This window comes from Pseudophryne corroboree, chromosome 8 (assembly GCF_028390025.1).
Source record: "Pseudophryne corroboree isolate aPseCor3 chromosome 8, aPseCor3.hap2, whole genome shotgun sequence".
Classification (NCBI taxonomy): domain Eukaryota; kingdom Metazoa; phylum Chordata; class Amphibia; order Anura; family Myobatrachidae; genus Pseudophryne; species Pseudophryne corroboree.
Window position 1 is genome coordinate 391,952,082 of NC_086451.1, and position 22,382 is coordinate 391,974,463.

The 22,382-nt window shown below is 42.3% G+C and overlaps 1 protein-coding gene across 1 annotated transcript in view; it reads left to right on the top strand.

The window, feature by feature from the left end:
• The window catches only part of LOC134949242 (cytochrome P450 2F2-like), a 182,031-nt gene that overhangs the window by 62,566 nt on the left and 97,083 nt on the right, over positions 1-22,382 (top strand). Inside the window, exons 2-3 of the mRNA XM_063937718.1 lie at positions 17,003-17,180; positions 19,211-19,373. Coding sequence (XP_063793788.1) covers positions 17,004-17,180; positions 19,211-19,373 — 340 coding nt within the window. The 5' untranslated portion in view covers position 17,003. The remainder of the gene's footprint in view (positions 1-17,002; positions 17,181-19,210; positions 19,374-22,382) is intronic.

Genomic DNA, 22,382 nt, shown 5'->3' on the forward strand with positions numbered 1-22,382 from the left:
CAATCCGTCACGACAAAAGAGATGGCGTCTGACTGAGAAGTCCGCCCAGTGTTCCAGGAACACAAACCCCTCTTTCCTGCACCAATCCCTAAGCCACACATTTACCTCCCTAATCTCCCTCTGCCTCCCTGGACTAGCGCGTGGCACGGGTAATAATTCCGAGAATATTACCTTAGATGTCCTTGCCTTCAGTTTCTTTCCTAAGTCCCTATAATCTTTCTTAAGGACATCCCACCTTCCGCTAACTTTGTCATTGGTGCCAACGTGCACCAAGACCGCCGGGTCTTTGCCAGCCCCTCCCAACAATCTATCTACCCGGTCCGCGATGTGCCGTACCCGAGCACCCGGGAGACAACAGACTGTACGGCGATCACGGTCCCGGTAGCAGATTGCCCTATCTGCCTTCCTGATGATAGAATCCCCTACCACCACCATTTGACTAGGTACCTCTCTATCTTTTATCCCAACCGCGCCAGAGGGACCGCACCTCTGGATGCTAGAGGGAGCAGTCTCCTCCGGCACCGTCATTTCTTCGCTATCATCCTCCGATTCCTCGTCCAATCGGGCAAATTTGTTCGGGTTTGATAGTTCGGAGATGTCGTGCCTCCCCCTCTTATTCTTCCTTCTAACTGTGACCCAACTGGCTACCTGATCATCATCCTCTTCTACCAGTGACCCCTCCCGCAACTCCTCCACCGTTCTGTCTAAACTACGCTCGAGATTGTGAATCTCCCTCAGTCGCGTAACCGTTTGCTCTAGATCAGTTACCTGGGCTTCCAGGGCAACAGTTCGCACACACCTCGTGCAGATGTATTCACACTGGGCCGGTAGCTCCAGGTGTGCATACATCTTGCACGACATGCACTGAGTGAGGTCCTCAATCACAGCCCCTCCCATATTGTTTGCAAGGTCTAACTCCCTGTTACACTCAAAGAAAAAGCAGCAAAAATAAAAAATAGAAGACAAGCAATATCACTTATACAATAATTAAGCTGGCTTATACTTATCTATCTTTGTGCGGTTCTTGGTCCTTCACTTTTATGCAGCCGTAGTGCTCTCACCTGCGGCACCTATACTCCACTTAGCAGTTGCAGTTGTACCAGCTCACTGCTCCTCCTTTTCACTCGGCTTCCAGCTCCTGTCCAGTAGAATCCAGGGGTACCTGTAAATAAAATTATACTTACAAAGAATCTGGTGTAGATCGGTCCTCTTCATAAAAGTTGTAATCCACATACTTGGCAAAAAAACAAACCGCTCAGCTGACCCACGAACTGAAAGGGGATCCATGTTTACACATGGATTCCCTTTCCCCTGAATGTCGGGACCTCTGTGACTCCTGTCAAAGAGGGTCCTTTCAGCCAATCAGGGAGCGCCACATCATGGCACTCTCCTGATTGGCTGTGCGCTCTTGCACTGTCAGTCAGGCGGAGCACTGTGGATACAATGTAGCGTAGCGCAGCTACATTATATCCAATGGTGGGAACTTTGCGGTCTGCGGTAGACCGCGAGGTTAAGAGGGGCCGACCACAAACAGTGGCAAACGCAGGATTTGCATGGGGGGGTTTCCAGAACTGGGCGGAGCCAATCACAGGGGTGGGGACTGAGGTGACCCAGTATATGCTGGGTCTGTAAAACGAGAGGATAAAAGCACCAATTGGATTGAACGACTCCAGTCACAAACTGAGGCATATCGGAGGGAGCTCACATGCTTTAAAAGGAAGAAATTGGCTACTGTTCAAGGTGACTACCAAAATCACACTGTATATCGTTGGCTTTTGGGACATAAGGAATATCCACGTTCTGATAGATCCACACAGCCCTTTAGACATCGGAGACCTGCATATAATAGGGAGTGGGGATCCTCCCTCTCCAATTCTGATACGGATCTATCGGATGTTCCGCGAGAAAATCGCCGTTTTTTAGACCCTGGCACAACATGTGCCGGTTTACCCCCAGCTTCAGGAGACCCAAGAGCCGCAGACCACATCCGCGGCGGGGTGGATTTAAAGAGAAGAGGGCGGAAAAAACGCATATGACCACTGTATTTAATCTATCTAGCCAGGAGCTTACTCAGGCTGAATTAAAACTCCTGGAAAGAGGGTTATCTTTTGTCCCCACCTTTCGACATCAGCAATTTAAAGGGAACATTGATCAATTTAAATTTGGGCGCAAGCTTCGTCTAAAAGAATATTTTTCGGGTCAGTCGGATCAACCTGATCGCGCACTCCTGTTTAAAAAATTGTCTAAATTTGATCCATCTTCCAACAATGCAAGTATTAAAACTTTCCTACATATGGTGCAGAAGGCTATGCGGACCTACAACCCACCACCTTTTTTCGACAATTTGTCCAGTGATGAAATGGCAGCTTTGAATAAATTGAAGAGAGATACTACACTGGTAATATGCCTGGCCGATAAAGGTGGGGCGGTGGTGATACAGGACTGGACAGACTATGACATGGAAATCTGTCGTCAACTTGCTGACCAGGACACATACAAAAGTGTGGGTATGAACCCTGTCCTAGCAATCAAGAGGAAGGTTGATGCAAGCCTCAAGATGGGTCTTGAACACACGTGGATTGACCATGAACTTTTTGAATTCCTTACAGTGGATACTCCTAAATGTCCCATCATTTACACACTCCCGAAAGTGCATAAATCTCTTGTAAGACCTCCAGGTAGGCCCATCATTGCGGCTGAGGGATTATTACTACAGCCGCTTGCAAAATTGGTTGATTACATTCTTCAACCATATGTTACGAAGAGTTCGAGTTATATTCGAGATACAGGTGATTTTCTATATCAATTAAACCAATGTACAGGCCTTGAGAATGTTCCGTTGTTGGCAACAATGGATGTACAGTCATTGCACACAGTAATCCCCCATTCTGATGGCATCACCACCCTAAGAGAAATATTATCATTAGATCCCAGACCAGTGATGCCTACTGAGTATATTCTCGAACTCGTACATCTGATATTGAGTCAGAATCATTTCAAGTACAAGGAAGCATACTATATGCAGCAGTCCTGTACTGCCATGGGGTCCAACCTGGCGCCGGCATATGCTAACCTGTACATGACACGTTTCGAAATTACACACATCCTGCCGGAATTTGGTGGCCAAATTCTTTTCTACAAACGTTTTATAGACAACGTTTTTTTAGTATGGAGTGGCACCAAGGAAGCTTTTGTCAACATGGTCCAGAAGATTAACTCACTTAACACTCCCATTAAGTTCACGTTCGATGTGTCATCTGAAAGTGTGAATTTCCTTGATGTAACAGTGCGTATTACAAATGGTCAGGTCACCACATCCTTGTATAGGAAACCCACCGACCGTAATACCACACTATTGGCGAGTAGTTTTCATCCACCAAGTCTCAAGGACAATTTACCAGTCTCCCAATACCTAAGGGTCTTGCGTATTGATACAGATTCATCTATTAGAGAACAACATCTTTCCGAGTTGACATCTAGATTCCGTGCCCGAGGGTATCAACCTAAAATTTTGTCTAAATGTCTACAAAAAGCTCGCAATATTTTCCAGGGGAGTAGTCGCACCAAACTCCCAAGTGAACAAAGAATGATATTCTCTTCTAAGTATGATCAGCACTCTCAACATATGCAACAGACTTTAAAGAAACACTGGCCGATTCTGGCTTCAGATGCTTCATTGCCCTTTACCCATATGCAACCACCGATGATGGCGTATAGTAGAGGAGCAAATCTTAAACAGCTTTTGATGCGCCCCACCATGGTGCCGGAAGAACGTCCCAATCTTACACAGATCATGACGAGTAAACCAGGCAGTTACTCGTGTGGAAGTTGTACTACCTGCAGATCGATGTTGGTCGGAAAATCGTTTCCCCATCCACATTCTGGAAAGCATATCAAGATCAAATACCATCTCCATTGCAAAATGGAATATGTTATCTATCTACTCACATGTCCATGTGGATTGTATTACGTGGGGTTAACCTCACGATGTTCCCGAGATAGGATGGCGAACCATAGAACTACCATCAGAGCTGCGCTGCAGACACGGAAAACAGACAAACCAGTGGCTAGACACTATATGCTGAATGGACACCAAGTGGCAAACTTAAAATGTATGTTAATTGATTGGATTCCCCCACTGGATTTAGGAGGGGATCGTCTTTTGTTACTCAAACAACGAGAAAGCTACTGGATCTCTACTTTGGACACTGTTGCCCCCCGTGGTCTGAATGAACACAACGCACTCAACGTTTTTCTGTAGGGACTTAAATATCCTTATATATGTATAGTGTCCTGTTACAGATATTTAAATAACATATATTTGCTATATATCCCTATGTGTGTATAGGGACACCTGGTTCGGGCATCCCGATGCACGTATCGATTTAATGGTGTACCTTGCGGTACTCCAGATTCTATTTTATGCACGAACAGTTGCTATTTGATTTAAGCTCGTTACTTATACTGAATTTCACCCAGTCTCTATAAATGTATTTTGTTTATGTTAATGTTTATGTATGTATGTATAAACTTCTTGTACATTCATGTATATATAATGTATATATGTATATTTTTGTGGATTTTGCTTTAGCCTCATGGGCCCCTTGTGGACTGGTAGCATGTGTTTGAGGTCCCTCTGTGCTTATTGTATTGTGACATGTTGTTTTAGAGTGACGTATGCTGACCGCAGCCATATATGGCACGCAGGCGTTTCCGCATTAACTGAATTGGAACGCATATTGCTCCCGCCCTCGTTGTCATGTCCTTGGCGTTGTTGGTTTCAGTGGGCGGAGGTGCTTGTGTGGAACGCATGCACTTCCGCCCGAGGCAGTTGGAACGCAGGTCACTTCCGCCCTCCGTGGTCTATGGGTGAATTCACCATTAGGCGTTTATCTATTCATCTTGGGAGCAGTATTGAGTATATGTGTACCACGTGTGGATAAATGTGCATAGTTTAGAAGCATGGCTATAGTAATATTTAGATATATTTGGGTCTCCACATGCGGTGACATCACTTCCTGTTTGTATGGTATAATTGGAGCATGGGACAGTGGAGCTACACGCAGCCCTGTCCTGATGCTCGTGAGTGCCTTGCTAACTCTCCAGACTCCTGTAAGTAATTTGGAATGTTGACTTTTTTGGTGATATTGATTAATGCATGGTTGTGATCTGCAGTGATCCTGATATATTAATTCTATTGTAGTAAGTCTGGAGGAATTAACATTTGCTGTGACGGATGTCTCGACTTCATATATGTTGTGAGTTAATGGGCTATATTAGTGGATTAGACATATAGATATCCTGGATATATGTTTATCTGATTATTGTCTATGTTTAGGTCTTTTTCTTTGAATGAATAGCTTCATGCTGGATGTCCATCCTCCTGTGCATAAAGTCCCTATTCTGGCTTACTCCGTGCATATGGGTTTTGAATCAGGCATTGAGTAAGTTTCCTCTGTGTTTACTTACATGGGGGTGACACTTTATCTGTTGTAACATGCTTATGCACTTTGGTTTATTGTATGCTGGTATGTGCATGCTTTGCTATCTTCTGTTCACTGTTGGTGTTTGGTCTTTGATGTACCGATATTTGTGTATACAGGCACATCCACTAATCCTAGGCACATTATTATACTATGCATCTAGGGGTGATTCATTTTGGTTCACATGTGGGCCTGTGAGGCATTGTTCATTATTTTTAATTTCAGATGTTCTTTGTTTGTTTGTTTTCTTCATATAGTGTGTATATATGACTATGAATGCTACATTGTATTGCTCGTCTTGAGAAAGATTCTATGTCGGAATCGAAACGTCGACATTTGGAGCTACTATATTGAATATTAAAACATTGTTGTACCAGAATTGGACTCGCGTTATGATTTGGAGAGTGCCTCCCCCCCAATGGGATTTTTTCTATATGCGTGGACTCACTGTTCCAGTGTATTTCCACTGAGTGCACCCCACTGATGTCATTGATTAGATGAGAGTGCGAGCTTATGTACATATATATATATATATATATATATATATATATATATACACACACATATACACATATACATAGCATATTAAACATGCATACATATATATATATATGTACACACACATACAGTACACATATATATATATATACACGTGTGTGTGTGTGTGTGTATATATATATATCATATGTGTATGTGTGTGTGTGTGTTTACATGTATGTATGTATATACATGTGTATATATTTATGCACATGCATATATATGTACTATAATTAAGATAAAGTAAACTTTTATTGCACTTACAAGTGCCACCAGGAAGACAGCAAGCTGCAGAGGATGCTAGACAGCCATTAATAATACTCATGCAGCTAAAAAACAAACAAAAAAAATTATTATTTTTTTAAGTGGAGGGGGGTTTCTGGGTGCTCGGAAACCCCCCCTGGGTGCGCCACTGCACAACAGTGACATGGTTCAGATTATTCCACCAAGTTTGCTTCTCAAATCATTATTTCCAATGTTGGACTGGGGCATGAAGGGCCCTCCAGGGGAAAGCAGTGGTAGCGGCCATGCTAAGGGATGCGTCCAGTCACCACGGAGGCTTGGCTAAGCATTAGAGAGTGCATGGTCTGGGCCCCTCGATAATTTTATATAGTAATCACTGCTAGTGCATTCATGATAATGTACCAGATTTATAACAACAATATACCATAGTCATGTGAAGTATAATGTAACATATGTATAATGAGTGCACAGTCTGGAACTTGGGTGGTCATTCTGAGTTGTTCGCTCGTTGCAGATTTTCGCTATACAGCGATCAGGCAAAAATTGGCATTTATGCGCATGCGCATGGGCCGCAGTGCGCACGCGCAAAGTACTTTTGCTCAAAACTATGCAACTTTACACAGGTCCGAGCGACGCTTTTCAGTCGCACTGCTGATCGGTGACTGATTGACAGGAAGTGGATGTTTCTGGGTGGTAACTTGGCATTTTCCAGGAGTGTGCTAAAAAAACTCAGGCGTGTCAGGTAAAAATGCAGGCGTGCCTGGGGAAACGAGGGAGTGGCTGGCCGAACGCAGGGCTTGTTTGTGACGTCAAACCAGGAACCAAACAGTCTGCAGTGATTGCAATCTAGGAGTAGGTCTGGAGCTACTCAGAAACTGCAGGGAAATATCGTTCGCACTTCTGCTAAGCTAAGATACACTCCCAAAGGGCGGTGGCCTAGCGTGTGCATTGCTAGCGAGCGATCAACTCGGAATGAGGGCCTTGATCCCTAGAGAAGGAGGGCAGTGGCGCACGCAGGGGGGGTTTCCGAGCACCCAGAAACCCCCCCTGACGGACCAAGTTGTTGTTTTTTGAGACTGAGAGGTTTGAGACAGAGAAGCGCTGTCTCCGTTCTTACAGTGACTGCTGCTGCTGTGATCGCGCTAACTCTCTGTGCTTTGCAAAGCACAGGAAATTGCGGGGGAGAGCCGCAGGCAGGGGCGGGCCGTGGCATTCAGCGTGACAGGTGAGATGAGCTGCCTGCAAGTAGAATGCCGGAACTCATACCAGTGGAGGCAAGCGGCCGGGCTTGTGGGGGCTGTGGCCAGTTGGCTGAAGTTGGTATTCGGCTGCACTACAATCTGTCAGAGGAGGGCGGCCAGCAGAGGTGGTGTGATGTACAGCATTTACTGATTATTTGTGTATGTATGTGTATCTAGGTATGTGTATCAATGTGTATATATATATATATATATATATATATATATACACACACACACACACACACACACACACACACACACTTACATTATATCTGCAGAGGGCTTTCAGATATGCACTATATATATATATATATATATATATATATATACGACAAATTGAATTGGCAATCACCATTACTTGATATATGATTGCTCTGGTGCCATCAGGAATATATACACACACACACACGTCAAGATACCTTGCACTCCTAAATGAATGAGCATACTTGCCCTAGTGCCCATAAAGTGATGAACACCAATATATGTAGTGTGATGGCGTCACTCTGAGACTGTAATAACTTGATAAAGTACTTTATTCTTTTAATGTTTTGAGATTGTACCCGTAGTCATCTCCTGTAGTACTTTCTCAAGTTACTACAGTCTTGAGTGTTGCCATCACACTATATATATATATATAATCTCTGGAAACCCCCCCTTGAAAATCCTGCGTTTGCCCCTGGAGGGCCTTCAAGCAGTAGGGCCCACCGGGGGTTTCTTCTGACCCTGCACTTGTCCCATGAAACTCTGAAATGTATATTACTTTTCAGTTTGTTTTTATAATAATTACTTTTTTAAAAACTTCTATCAGTTTACTGTATACCTTTGTACTGTTTCAGTTTATTTGGGGGTGCCAAAAGAGAGAGAGAGGGAGGATAGGAGACAAGGTGGCTGGGAAGATAGGAGGCATCCTGAGAGAGAGTGAGAGAGAGAGAGAGAGAGAGAGAGAGAGAGAGAGAGAGAGAGGAGAGTGCAAGGGTAGAGCAGAGGGGTCCAAAAAGAGAGAAAGAACACAGACACGTCCTTAGAAAGAGTCACAGGAGAAAGAGATAAAGGGTACAAGGTGGCTGGGCAGAGAGGAGGTTTGGGCGTCCACTGCATACCAGAAACACCCCACAAGACCTTCCATTTGGAGTTGCTCTAGCCCACTCCTCTAGCCATCACAACTTGGGCCTTGTCAAAGTTCACTTTCAGCCTAATATATCCAACCCCCTGACAGGTGCCATTGTAATGAGATAAGCAATGTTATTCACTGCACCAGTCTGTGGTTTTAATGTTATGGCTGATTGGTTTGTATGTATTTATGACTGTATGTTGCAAAGCCTTCTTTAACCCAACACTTGATCTACTGGAAAATTATTTTTTCTCATCCACCACACTCCAATCTGTATACAGTATTTGCATGCGTAGCACCTGTGATGCGTATATTTTCCTGGTGGCTCTAGTGTTACAGTGGATGATTAAATATTTTGCCTTTATATACAGTAATCTGTGTCATACTGCCTTTGTCATACTATTGTATTGTGTTTATTTATAGATTTTTTTTATATATGTTGTTTTATTGAAATAGGTTTGCCATGCTTTTTGTTATACAATGTATTATTAATATGCAGTTAAATACATTGCAGTTGTGATAGCCGGGGAGCGGCCGGTCCATCAGTCATATTAAAAAGCATTGCACACTAGGCCGTCTCATCACATAAGAAAGCAGTTTATTCACAGTTCAGACAGGGTTATCACGACAGTAACATTTAACTCCTTGTTCTCCTCTCCAGCGCAATATTCATATGGGGTACATCAGGTTACATCTCCTTTCATTTGCTTCATGGGCAATAACAGCATTTACAGTGATGTGACATCATTACAGTACAGTACATACCAGCGCAGTCTCTGGGAATCAGTAGTGCGGCTTCCGCAAACTGAGATTCATTTCAGTGTGCTCTCCCCCATTCGCTAGGGGTTCTATCTAAACGGGATCTCATGTACACGTTTCAGGGGGCCTTCCGCCAAACGTGGTTCCTACCACTCACCCAGCTCGTCCTATCCCGCAGACTCACACCTCCCGTCCTGCTTCTTGGGTACCCCTGAAGGTCCTTCGTTCCTGGTTCCTTCCACTGTACTCTGCATACTGTGGCTCTCACACTGAAGCTGCTGGCTCTCCTGTTACACTGCAGATATGGGCTCTCCCTCTCTTCATAGCAACACCCACACGCTGCTCTTCTCTCCATCATGCCAGGGACTGTGGAGTGCCATTCTTGTTCCACAGTCCCCAGCCTGCATTTCTCCTGGATACTAGCCTGTGCCCTCCATCCTCAGTTCACACTGAACTGTCCTGTGCTTTGTTCCTTTTGCTAAAAATCCCCCTACACTTCCTGTCCTAACCTCTTACATGTCACAGGGTCTGCAAGTAACTGATTGGGGCCATAAAACTCCCCCACTCACTGATAAGAATTAAATGGCTTTTGGAACTTTCCAATATCTCTTGTCTCCTAACATTCCAGTATGCCACACATTAATCAGATTTAATGCAGACTGGTATTTTATTGATTATTAGGGGTTGATTATTATTAGGATGTTTTGTGTGGTTGTCTTGTGCTTAGTTCCCCACTTAGCTTATTAGGGCAAACATCACCATAGCAATGGATAAATTTAGTTTCAGTGCTGCAAATATGGCGGTACGGGGCAGTACGGCGTACCGGTAAGAAATTCCCAGCCGGTACGCCGTACTGCCGGGCCGTACACAATACCTGCATCCCGCTGCTGTGTGAGGGGAAAAGAGCGCAGAGCAGTGCCTCTCCTGCCCCTCAATTCTCTATTATGTCTGGTCTCCAGCTTCGGTTGCGGTGGGGTGAATCTCAATAAGGCAACGGTTTGCTAGCCAATCAGAGATCGTGGACCGGCAGCTGCGGCTCCTGATTAAACAAAAATGGAGTATGGCACTGCGCTTACAGACTATTATTCTTGCTTTACTGTGAATGCTGCTTAGGGAAGGGATGCGGAATCACTACCTAATTCCGCTGTTAGGATTGGAGTGTAAATAGGTTTTTTCCCCAGCGCAAGATTAGTAAAGATGAGAGACACGTAGATAAAAAACAATTTCTTTTATTCTAAAAATTTCATAAATGACAATGTCTTATAATCGTTAAATAAATGTAAAAAAATTCCTTTAAGAGGAGTGTATGATAAAATTGTTGTATGGCTAGAACTGTGTATTCAATATGAGAATTTGTCGGTAAATATAATAAATTTGCATAATTTATAAGAAGAACCCTCTATGAATAGTACCTATGTGAAAATAGGGAATACAAAGTACCATGCGGAAAAATGTGCAAATATGCAAAACCTCTATAGTTATATACAATGGAAAATGGAGGGTGCTATACTGCAAGAGAATTATTTGTGCAATATGCAATTAGTAGTTATGACACCTATTACCGGTAAACATACAGACAAACTACATAAAACACATATGACATATAATATTGTTGATTGCCCGTACGTTCTCCAATATATTCAAAGAAAGGGCTATATATATTCTTTATTGTGTTATCTGGATACAGAGGAGGTGCACTTTCTAGCGACTTAACCTCTCTGGTGTACTTCAGGTTCTGCAACTTCCGACAGGCACAAGATTCAAAAGTCCATGTATAGCTCAGTCTTAATTAGTGTTGCAACGTCAGAAATCACTGGAATTTAGATATAACTTAATGGTCTCAAAGTTCGGGTGTACCTTAGTGTTGGCTGTTTTACAAATCCTTGGTAGTTCAGGTGGGTATTCCGGATGAATTGTCCCCCAAAGGTAGGTGAAGTTGGAGTCCGCCGGCGGAGATCCTGCAAAAGCCGTTTTCTCAGCGCTGAACGGCAGTGTGCGGGATCGATTTGCTCTGTGATCGACGCGTTTCGCCTTGGAACAAGGCTTCCTCAGGATAGCAGATAAATCTTTCCAGACCTCATCCCGTCTTTTAAAGGGGGTTTGCATGTGACGGCATTTCATCGTACTTCCGGTGTGGTATGCGTTCCATACTGATTCTATGTCCTGTGTTTGCGTTCCAAAGTAAATGTGCATGACGTGTTTCCTGGATACCTTGCGTTCCACAGTGATTTCATATCCTGCATTTGCGTTCCAACCCGATGTTTGACTTCCGGTATCGGGTATAAGGTTTTGTACATTGCGCAAATATATAGTTTTTTCCATCATTCCACTTTGTGATAAGAGTATTTGGATTATGTTGAACTTTATTACTTGATTGTATCAATTCTACAACATTATTATAAAACCTGCGGACAAAGGAGGTAGCATCATAATCCAAGATCGAGAGAAGTATAACGAAGAAGCACTCAACCAACTAAAAGATACACGAACGTACCAGACCCTAAAGACTGACCCAACAATGAAATATATGAAAGAACTCAGTCTCCTTTTGGGAAGAGGAAAAAACGCAGGAATACTGAATGCACAAGAATTTGCCCACTTGAACAACAAAAATCCAATTATCCCAGTTTTTTACCTACTCCCGAAGATTCACAAAGACAAAAAGAATCCCCCGGGACGCCCCATTGTAGCGGGGGTTGGATCTTTAACTGCAAACCTTTCGGGATACATAGATAAATTCCTGCAGCCGATAGTAACACAACAAAAAGGCTATATAAAGGACACAACCCAAGTTATTAATATTCTGAATGACATACAGTGGGAAAAAGACCTATTACTAGCCACATGTGATATTAAGTCCCTGTACACGTGCATCCATCATGACATCGGATGCGAGTATGTAAAAAACAAAATAACAGAAGCTAACACTCTGAAACAAGAACAAATTGATTTTATCATGGAGTCCATAATCTTCATTTTACATCATAATTTTTTCTGGTACGAGGACACATTTTACGTCCAGCGTACAGGAACTGCGATGGGCACTAAATTTGCACCTTCATATGCAAACTTATTCCTGGCGGAATGGGAGACGAAAAACATATGGCAAAACAACAGACATGCAGATAAATTACGTCTTTGGGCACGATACATCGACGACATTATTATAATATGGAAAGGTGAGAAGAACGATTTGGAAAAGTTCATTAAGGAAATAAATACAAATACAGTAAATCTAGAATTCACTAGCACCATCAGTGATAAATCTATAAATTTTTTAGATTTAACAATATACGTGGAGAATAACAAACTGGAAACCAAAACATATATAAAACCGACGGATTGTAATGGATACTTAAATGCCAAAAGCAATCACCACAGAAATTGGATACGAAACATCCCGGGAGGGGAAATGAGACGACTAAAAAGAAATTGTTCCAAAGAAACGGATTTCGATACTCAAGTTGAAAATCTCATCAAGAATTTTGAGGAAAAGAATTACAACAAGGCAGCCCTACAAGAGGCAAAACACGACATCAAGCAGGTACCCCGCACAGAACTTCTAAAATATAAACAACAAGAAACCAGTGAAATGAAAGATGCCCTTTTCATTTCCACTTTTTCAACTCAAAACAGGGAAATTGAGTACAGCATCCGGAAGCATTGGCACATTCTACTTTCAGATGAGATTCTCAAAGAACCTCCGAAACCACGGTTTGTATACAAAAGAGCACCAACTTTAAAATCCATATTGGTGAATAGTCATCAAAAAACAGATAAGAAAGAAGATGGACGAAAAGGCTTTTCAAGGTGCGGAACTTGCACAGCCTGCAGAAAAACAAGATCCAATTCCATCAAAATTGTCGAATCCGTCACCTCATTCTCAAACGGGACCGAGTTTAAGATCAAGGAACGAATAAGCTGCACAAGCACCGGTGTTGTGTACCTACTTTATTGTCCCTGTGGCCTACAATATATAGGCCAGACGAAGAGAAAGCTTCATATTAGAATTCAAGAACACCTCTGCAACATCAAAAACAAAAAGAAAGATCACAGTATTCCCGCACATTTCCAAGAGAAACATAACGCAAATCCACACATATTACAATTTATAGGTCTGGAAAAAAATTGCCACACCCTGGAGAGGAGGAAAGTTAGAAGATTATCTCATAAAAGAGGAAACCAAATTAATTTACAGAATGGGTACTTTGACACCTAAAGGGCTGAACGTCGATTTCGACCTTAACCCGTTCTTAACATAAAATAGAATTATATAATAAACAAGACCCTCCGAATGAACATATTCTTCCCCAGCCTTTATTTCACATAATTCACTTTTTATCTTTTATTATCTATTCATTTATTTACATAATTTATTTTATTATCTCTTAATTTTTATCATTATAATTCATTCTATTTTTCATTTTTTCATTTTTCATTTTTTATTTTATTTTTCATTATATATTCTCCATCTTTCAAATTTATTCAATTTTTCAAATGTTTATAATGCTCGCCCCTCCTCTCATTATTATTTTCATGATAAGAGATATATATACAAAAATAAGGATCATTTTGACTAGGTACCCCTCCACTCAGAGCCAAAACTCATATTACAATAAATTTTGCATATCCCATTATTTTTTAAATCACAATCCATAGATGAGAATTATTTATTTGTTTGTTATGTGTCTGTTTTGCATGTTCGTCCATATTATTGTCTATCATATGCAGTACTGAGAACATTTGTAGAATTGATACAATCAAGTAATAAAGTTCAACATAATCCAAATACTCTTATCACAAAGTGGAATGATGGAAAAAACTATATATTTGCGCAATGTACAAAACCTTATACCCGATACCGGAAGTCAAACATCGGGTTGGAACGCAAATGCAGGATATGAAATCACTGTGGAACGCAAGGTATCCAGGAAACACGTCATGCACATTTACTTTGGAACGCAAACACAGGACATAGAATCAGTATGGAACGCATACCACACCGGAAGTACGATGAAATGCCGTCACATGCAAACCCCCTTTAAAAGACGGGATGAGGTCTGGAAAGATTTATCTGCTATCCTGAGGAAGCCTTGTTCCAAGGCGAAACGCGTCGATCACAGAGCAAATCGATCCCGCACACTGCCGTTCAGCGCTGAGAAAACGGCTTTTGCAGGATCTCCGCCGGCGGACTCCAACTTCACCTACCTTTGGGGGACAATTCATCCGGAATACCCACCTGAACTACCAAGGATTTGTAAAACAGCCAACACTAAGGTACACCCGAACTTTGAGACCATTAAGTTATATCTAAATTCCAGTGATTTCTGACGTTGCAACACTAATTAAGACTGAGCTATACATGGACTTTTGAATCTTGTGCCTGTCGGAAGTTGCAGAACCTGAAGTACACCAGAGAGGTTAAGTCGCTAGAAAGTGCACCTCCTCTGTATCCAGATAACACAATAAAGAATATATATAGCCCTTTCTTTGAATATATTGGAGAACGTACGGGCAATCAACAATATTATATGTCATATGTGTTTTATGTAGTTTGTCTGTATGTTTACCGGTAATAGGTGTCATAACTACTAATTGCATATTGCACAAATAATTCTCTTGCAGTATAGCACCCTCCATTTTCCATTGTATATAACTATAGAGGTTTTGCATATTTGCACATTTTTCCGCATGGTACTTTGTATTCCCTATTTTCACATAGGTACTATTCATAGAGGGTTCTTCTTATAAATTATGCAAATTTATTATATTTACCGACAAATTCTCATATTGAATACACAGTTCTAGCCATACAACAATTTTATCATACACTCCTCTTAAAGGAATTTTTTTACATTTATTTAACGATTATAAGACATTGTCATTTATGAAATTTTTAGAATAAAAGAAATTGTTTTTTATCTACGTGTCTCTCATCTTTACTAATCTTGCACTGGGGAAAAAACCTATTTACACTGCGGCTCCTGATTGGCTGCCGGTCCGTGAACTCTGATTGGCTAACGAACCGGCGCCTCATTTGAGATACCCGCCGCCGGAGACCGGAGTTGGACTTCATGAGCAATGAGGTGCAGGAGAGGCACGTGCGGCGCTCTCCTCCCCTCGCACAGAAAAAACAACAGATGCAGCGGTGAGCAAGGGGGGGCGGGGCATAGTGGGGCACTGTGTGTCTGGCACAGTGGGGCATTGTATATGGGGCACCCACAGTGGGGCATTGTATATGTGACACTCTGGGGCAATGTATATCTGGCACAGTGGGGTATTCTATTTCTGGCACTCTGGGGCAAAGTATATCTGGCACAGTGAGGCAATGTATATCTGGGACAGCGGGGCATTATATATCTGGCACAGTGGGGCAATGTTTATCTGGCACAGTGGGGCATTGTATATCTGGCACTGTGGGGCATTGTATATTTGGCACTCTGGGGCAATGTATATCTGGCACTCTGGGGCAATGTATATCTGGCACTGTGGGTCATTGTATATTTGGCACAGTGGAGCATTGTATATCTGGCACTCTGGGCAATGTATATCTGACACTGTGGGCAATGTGTTTCTGACACTCTGGGGGCATTTGTGTATCTGGCACTGTGGGAAAATGTGTATCTGACACTGTGGGGGCATTTGTGTATCTGGCACTGTGGGGCAATGTATATCTGACACTGGGGCAATGGGGGTCATTCAGACCTGATCGCATGCTAGGGTTTTTTGCTGCAGCTGTGATCAGGTAAGATCTGCGCATGCATAGCCAGCGCAATGCGCAGGCGCGTTGCATGGGTACAAAGTGGATCGTTGCTGAGCGATGGATTTAATGAAGAATCCATTCGCACAGCCGAACGCAAGGAGATTGACAGGAAGAAGGCGTTTGTGGGTGGCACTGGCAACTGACCGTTTTCTGGGAGTGATTGGAAAAACGCAGGCGTGTACAAGCGTTGGCAGGTCGGGTGTCTGACGTCAATTCCGGACATGAACAGGCTGAAGTGATCGCAGCGGCTGAGTAAGTTCTGGGCAACTCAGAAATTGCACAAAACTTTTTTGTACCACTCAGCTGCACAAGCATTCGCACACTTGCAAAGCTAAAATACACTCCCCTATAGGCGGCGACTATCTGATCGCAGCGCTGCAAAAAATAGCTAGCGAGCGATCAGATGTGAATTAGGCCCAATGTGTATCTGACACTGGGATATTTGTGTATCTTGCACTGTGAGGCAATGTATATCTGGCACTGTGGGGCAATGTGTATCTGGCACCGGGGGGCAAAGTGTATCTGACTCTGGGGGGCAATGTGTATCTGACACTGGGGCAATGTTTATCTGGCACAGTGGGGTCATAGGTGTATCTGCCACCCCCCCATATGTGTATCACGCTCCCATTTTCATTGGCCACGCCCAATATGGCATTTGGACACACCCACTTTTGCAACGTGCGCCTTTGGCGCATGCACACATTACCTATAAAACATTTTTTTCTACTTGCACCACTGGTTAGTTTGGGTAGAGGGACTCATCAACCTGATCCAAGGTTTAATGTATGTTCCTCCTCTCAGCATGCTATCCTTTCCAGTGATCTCACTAAGAACATGAGCATGATCATCTGATCTCTTTTGACAGGATGGATGTCTACTCACTATGTACAGTGCTCCTGGTGCTTCTCATCACCTGCTTCTTGGCTAAATTCAGGAGGATGATGTTGGAAAAAGCCAAACTTCCCCCTGGACCAACTCCTTTTCCCATCATTGGAACCCTCTACAAGATGAACTTCAGCAATATTGTGCATTCACTAATGGAGGTAAGACAGTGACATTAATTTCCAACAAAAGATAGCTCACACTAGGCCTGGTTCAGGCCCTGTCACAATCTAATGAAACATTTAATGTAATGATGTTCAGCAGATTGAGCATGCGCAGGAGCCGTACTACACATGTGCTGTATGGGTCCTGCGCCTTGCAAAGGCCAGGGTCTCCATTTTCCAACGTAGATTTCCTGGTCTCATCAAAGAAGCTGCGGCCGCTGGTCTACGTAACCTCAGGGTATCTCAGCTGGTTGGGGGCATCGGAGGTGATCTGATGCCGACTCCTCAGATGTAGCACAGTTCCACACAATCATGCAGAAGTCGTCCACTTATACCAGACACCTCCTTCTGCATTAATATATGTTATAGTTGCTGCTGCTGCTTACTTGGAAACTCTTTCCGTCTAAACCTGAATCAGGCCCACTTTCTGCTGTTTGCGCTATCTGGCCAGACTGAACATCAAGAGGAGTACCTCACGTTGTGGGCGCAATTGTTATTATTTATTGATTGAGGGGATAGAAATAATTGTAAAATATTTCATGAATATCTGATATTGGGGTCCAAATTTGAATACTTTAAAAGGCCCATATTACTTTTACATTATATTAAGGGGGAAACATTATTTTATAATTATGTTATAGGATAGAACACCTGGATTGGCAATGGGGGGCATGGATAATGTATTTATGCAGGCAGTACTTATTATTTCATGGTGTGGGCATGGCCTTGCTTGATAAATCTAGTGCTTTGCATTCTTACCATGGAAAAAAATAAAGAGGATGGGAGGGCTGGACTGGCCATCTGGCACTTCTGGCAAATGCCAGTAGGGCTGATGGCCTGATGCCCCCCTTCCTTCCTCCTGCAGCCTAACCCTCCCCGGTGGTGCATAACCCTAACCCTCCATCCTGGCAGCATAAACCTAATCTTCCATCTCCCACAGCCTAACCCTAACCCTCCCTCCCCGCAGTATAACCCTAACCCTCCCCAGTGGTGCCTAAGTCTCCTTCCCCGCAACCTAACCTAAACCCTCCCCTAGGGTGCCTAAGCCTCCTTTCCTGCAACCTAAACCTAACCTTCCCCTGGGGGGCCTAACCCTAACCCTCCCTCCCTGCAGTCTAACCCTTACCCTCCCCGGTGGTGCCTAATCCTCCTTTCCTGCAACCTAACCCTAACCCTCCCCTGGGGTGCATAACCCTAACCCTCCCTCCCCACAGTCTTGGTATTTTCTGACTGCTGGGATCCCGAGCTCCAGGATCCTTAAGTGATCCCAGTTGAGTCTATGACTTGCTGAAACATGTCCCAACTTAAGTCATCACAGCATTAAATGTATATATATATATATATATATATATATACAAAAAAAATTCTTCCACCCCGCGCTCAACCCACCAGCAGCAATATGGAGAAAGTCTCTGTTAGTGAACTTTCAAAGAATAACATAAACAAAACAATAACCAATTGCCCTTGGTATAACTTTAAAACACTCAGATTTTAGTATTTCACCGTGGAAGAACAGCTACTGGAAATAATAAAATCTGAGTGTTTTAAAGTTTTACCAAGCGCAATTGGTTATTGGTTTGTGTGTATATATATATATATATATATATATATATATATATATATACACTGTACATTATATATACTCCGTATATATGAGAGCTACACATTTTCTATGGGGTAAATTTACTAAGGTGGGAGTTTTATTGAACTGGTGATGTTGCTCATAGCAACTAATCATATTAGATTCTATTTAACATTTATCTAGCTGCTTCTAGAAGATGATAGAATCTGATTGGTTGAAAAAAAAACTCTCACCTTAGTAAATTTACCCATATGTGTCTACCGTTGTTTTTTTTTAGGATGCTACAAATTCAGGCTTTGCTTATATATTAATTGCTATCAAATTATCCTTTTAATGCTAAACAAAAAAGATTTTAATAATTTAAGAAATAAGTGTATTTTGCAAACCCACTCAAAATCACCACATAGCATTGTACATACTGTAGCACATTGTTTTGTCCTCCTAGCTACATAAAACCTATGGAGACATATTCACTGTATATGAAGGGAACCGTCCTTGTGTTGTGCTGTGTGGATATAACACTATAAAGGAGGCTCTGATTGACAACGCAGAAGAATTCAGTGGTCGAGCTTATTATGCTTCATTCAGTGACTTTACCAAGGGAGATGGTGAGTAACTGACCCAGTAGAACATGTAAGGAATGTGGAGTTCTCTTCAGTCATATCTCTGTGTCATTCATTGTGTCCTGATCAGCTTATCTTGTTGAACTAGACAATAAAATAATGGGGAAAAAACTGAAACCTACGTCATCCACCTACAGTACATTTAAGTAATCATTGTATTGAGTAATGAAAATGGGGTTATAGGCAGATTGGAACATAAACTGGATAATAATCCATCGTTTTACCTTGAGAGATGTTAAAGAAGATTATTTTAATTGTTTGTATAAAATTTCCATTAGCCTCGTTAATTTAGCATCACTGAAAAGAGACCCCTTTCCTCACCTGTCAGTGGTGTCAGAAGGCGGGTGTGCGGGAAGGGGTGACACCAAAATGCCAGCTCTTCTGCACTGAAAGGAGCCGAGTGCTGCAGTATGATAATCCTCTGCAGCACTCAGCTCTTGTCACAGATAAGTCTTCGGGGGCAGCCAGCATATCCAAGGGAAGCTGAACACGCCCCCGGAGTGAAGAATAGTTGATCCGTGAGACCAACCCCCTTTTTGGACAGCCGCGACTCCGGCGGGCTGAGTATGGGGTGTAGTTATGCAGAGTGCACACCAAGTGTCACCACACCTGGGCCTATATTTACTAATATTTGTGTTTGAGTCGGTTTGTGTAGTGTTTTAACTCGTTTAGTATCGGGTGCATTTTCATGCAACTTTTTGAAACTATATACGCAAAGTTATGAAGCAGTCGACTTTATGGTTTTCGTGTTTTCCGATGTCGATGCCAGTCGTTGTTTTTTGGCACATTTACGGCCGTCATTGTCGTTTGCGTACGTGTTTTTGTTGTTTTTTGTGGTTTATTTTCTAAGTTAAACGCGGCAGTGTTTTTTTTTTTTATCCCCGGCCGCATTTTCACTTTTGGTTTCGTTTTTCATCCCCGTTCGTGATTGGTTGTGTTTCAGATGTTAGGAGTGTCTGTGCGCAACCATATAAATACGCCCCAAACCGTCCGCACCTCGTGGGTTTAGTTAGTGGTGAGGAGGGATATTGTGCTGTGGAGGTAGGTGAGTTTTTGGTTTGGTGAGAAGTGTTGTTTGTGATTTCTGAGTGTAGTATTGTGTTTGAAAGTAGTCTTGTCATTCTTGTAGTTTTGTTTTTTGTGGTTTTGTCTAATTTTTTATCCAAGTATTATTTATTTATAGTCCCTTGTCAGTGTTTGTGTGTGTGTGTGTGTGTGTGTGTGTGTGTGTGTATTGTGCAGTGGTAGTGGAGGAGTGTGTTGTTTGTCATTTTTTTTTCTGTGTTAAGTGTTTAGACACACAATTATGTGTGACTCAGAGGTGGGTGAGGTGGAGGGTATGAGTGAGGGGGAGGAGGTCGGTCAGGTGGAGGAGGTGAGTGAGAGTGAGGTTAGTGAGGTGGAGGAGGTGGGTGAGGTTGCTGCAGCAGCCTCAAGTGACAGTGATAGTGACAGTCAGAGAGCTCCGCAGCCACGCACCACTACTAAGACTGGGCAGAATGTCAAGTTTAGTTATGCAGAAAATGGGGCATTGATGCGGGAGCTGATGAAGTATCAGCAGCGTCCCTAAGATGTCCCTAACGCAAGGGAAAATACTTATCTTAGTTGTATGTATGTAAACGCCAGAAGCATAACTGGTAAAAAGGGTGAACTAGAAATACTTGCAGCAAGCAAACAGTATGATATTATATGCATTACTGAAACGTGGTGGGATGAATCTCATGATTGGACAGTCAATCTAGAGGGCTATACACTGTTTAGGAGAGACAGACTAAATAAAAAGGGTGGAGGGGTGTGTCTTTACGTAAAGCCGTTTTTAAAACCTAATATATGGGAAGATATTCAGGAGGGGACTGTAGACACTGTCGAGACATTATGGGTAGAAATTGCATGCGGAGAAAAAGGAATAAAAAAGTTAGTATTGGGTGTATGCTATAGGCCGCCTGGTATCAACGCATCTGATGAGAAATTGTTACTAAAGTAAATTGAAAGAGCGGCAGGAGTAGGAGACATAGTAGTGATGGGAGATTTTAACTATCCAGAGATAAACTGGAAAAACAATTCATGTGATACTGCTAGGGGCAATATGTTTTTAAACACACTTAATGATAACTACTTAGTCCAACTAATTGAGGAACCTACTAGGTACAATGCAATCTTAGACCTGGTATTAACAAACAATAGGGATTTGGTATCAGGTATTATAGTAGGGGAACTCATAGGAAACAGCGACCACAATATGGTCACATTCAATATCAGTTTCTATAAACAGCCCTATACTGGCTCAACTAGGACTTTAAACTTTAGCAAAGCAAATTTTGAAAAGATGAGGGTATTTTTCAGGGATATTGAATGGGAAGGTTTGTTTTTAGGAAAAAATACTACGGAGAAATGGGAGGTACTAAAATTCCTGCTAGCTAAAAATACACTCAAATGTATTCCTATGAGTAGCAAAAAAAGGAATAAAAATCATAAACCGATGTGGCTTAACAAAAAGATTAAGGACTTATGGGCAAGAAAAGGCGAGCATTTAAAAAATACAAATCTGATGGGGAAGCAGAGTCATTTTAGCACTATAAGGAATGTAACAAAATTTGCAAAAAGGAAATAAGAGCGGCTAAAGTAGAAACTGAAAAACTAGTAGCAAAGGAAAGCAAAGCGAATCCCAAAAATTTCTTTAAATACATTAATAGCAAGAGATTAAAGAAGGAGAGTATAAGCCCTTTAAAAGACAAGTTTGGAGTCTTAAGCAAAAATGATAATGACATAGCGGACAAACTAAATTAGTTTTTTTCAACAGTATTCACTAGAGAGGACCCAATTCAGGGACTGACACACAATCTCAATAATGAGAATATCACACTGATAGGTACTTATTTCAGCGAGGAAGTAGTCTGTGACCGATTAAAACATTTAAAGATTAATAAATCACCAGGGCCCGATGGTATTCATCCAAGGGTTCTAATGGAGCTTCACTCTGAACTGGCAAAACCG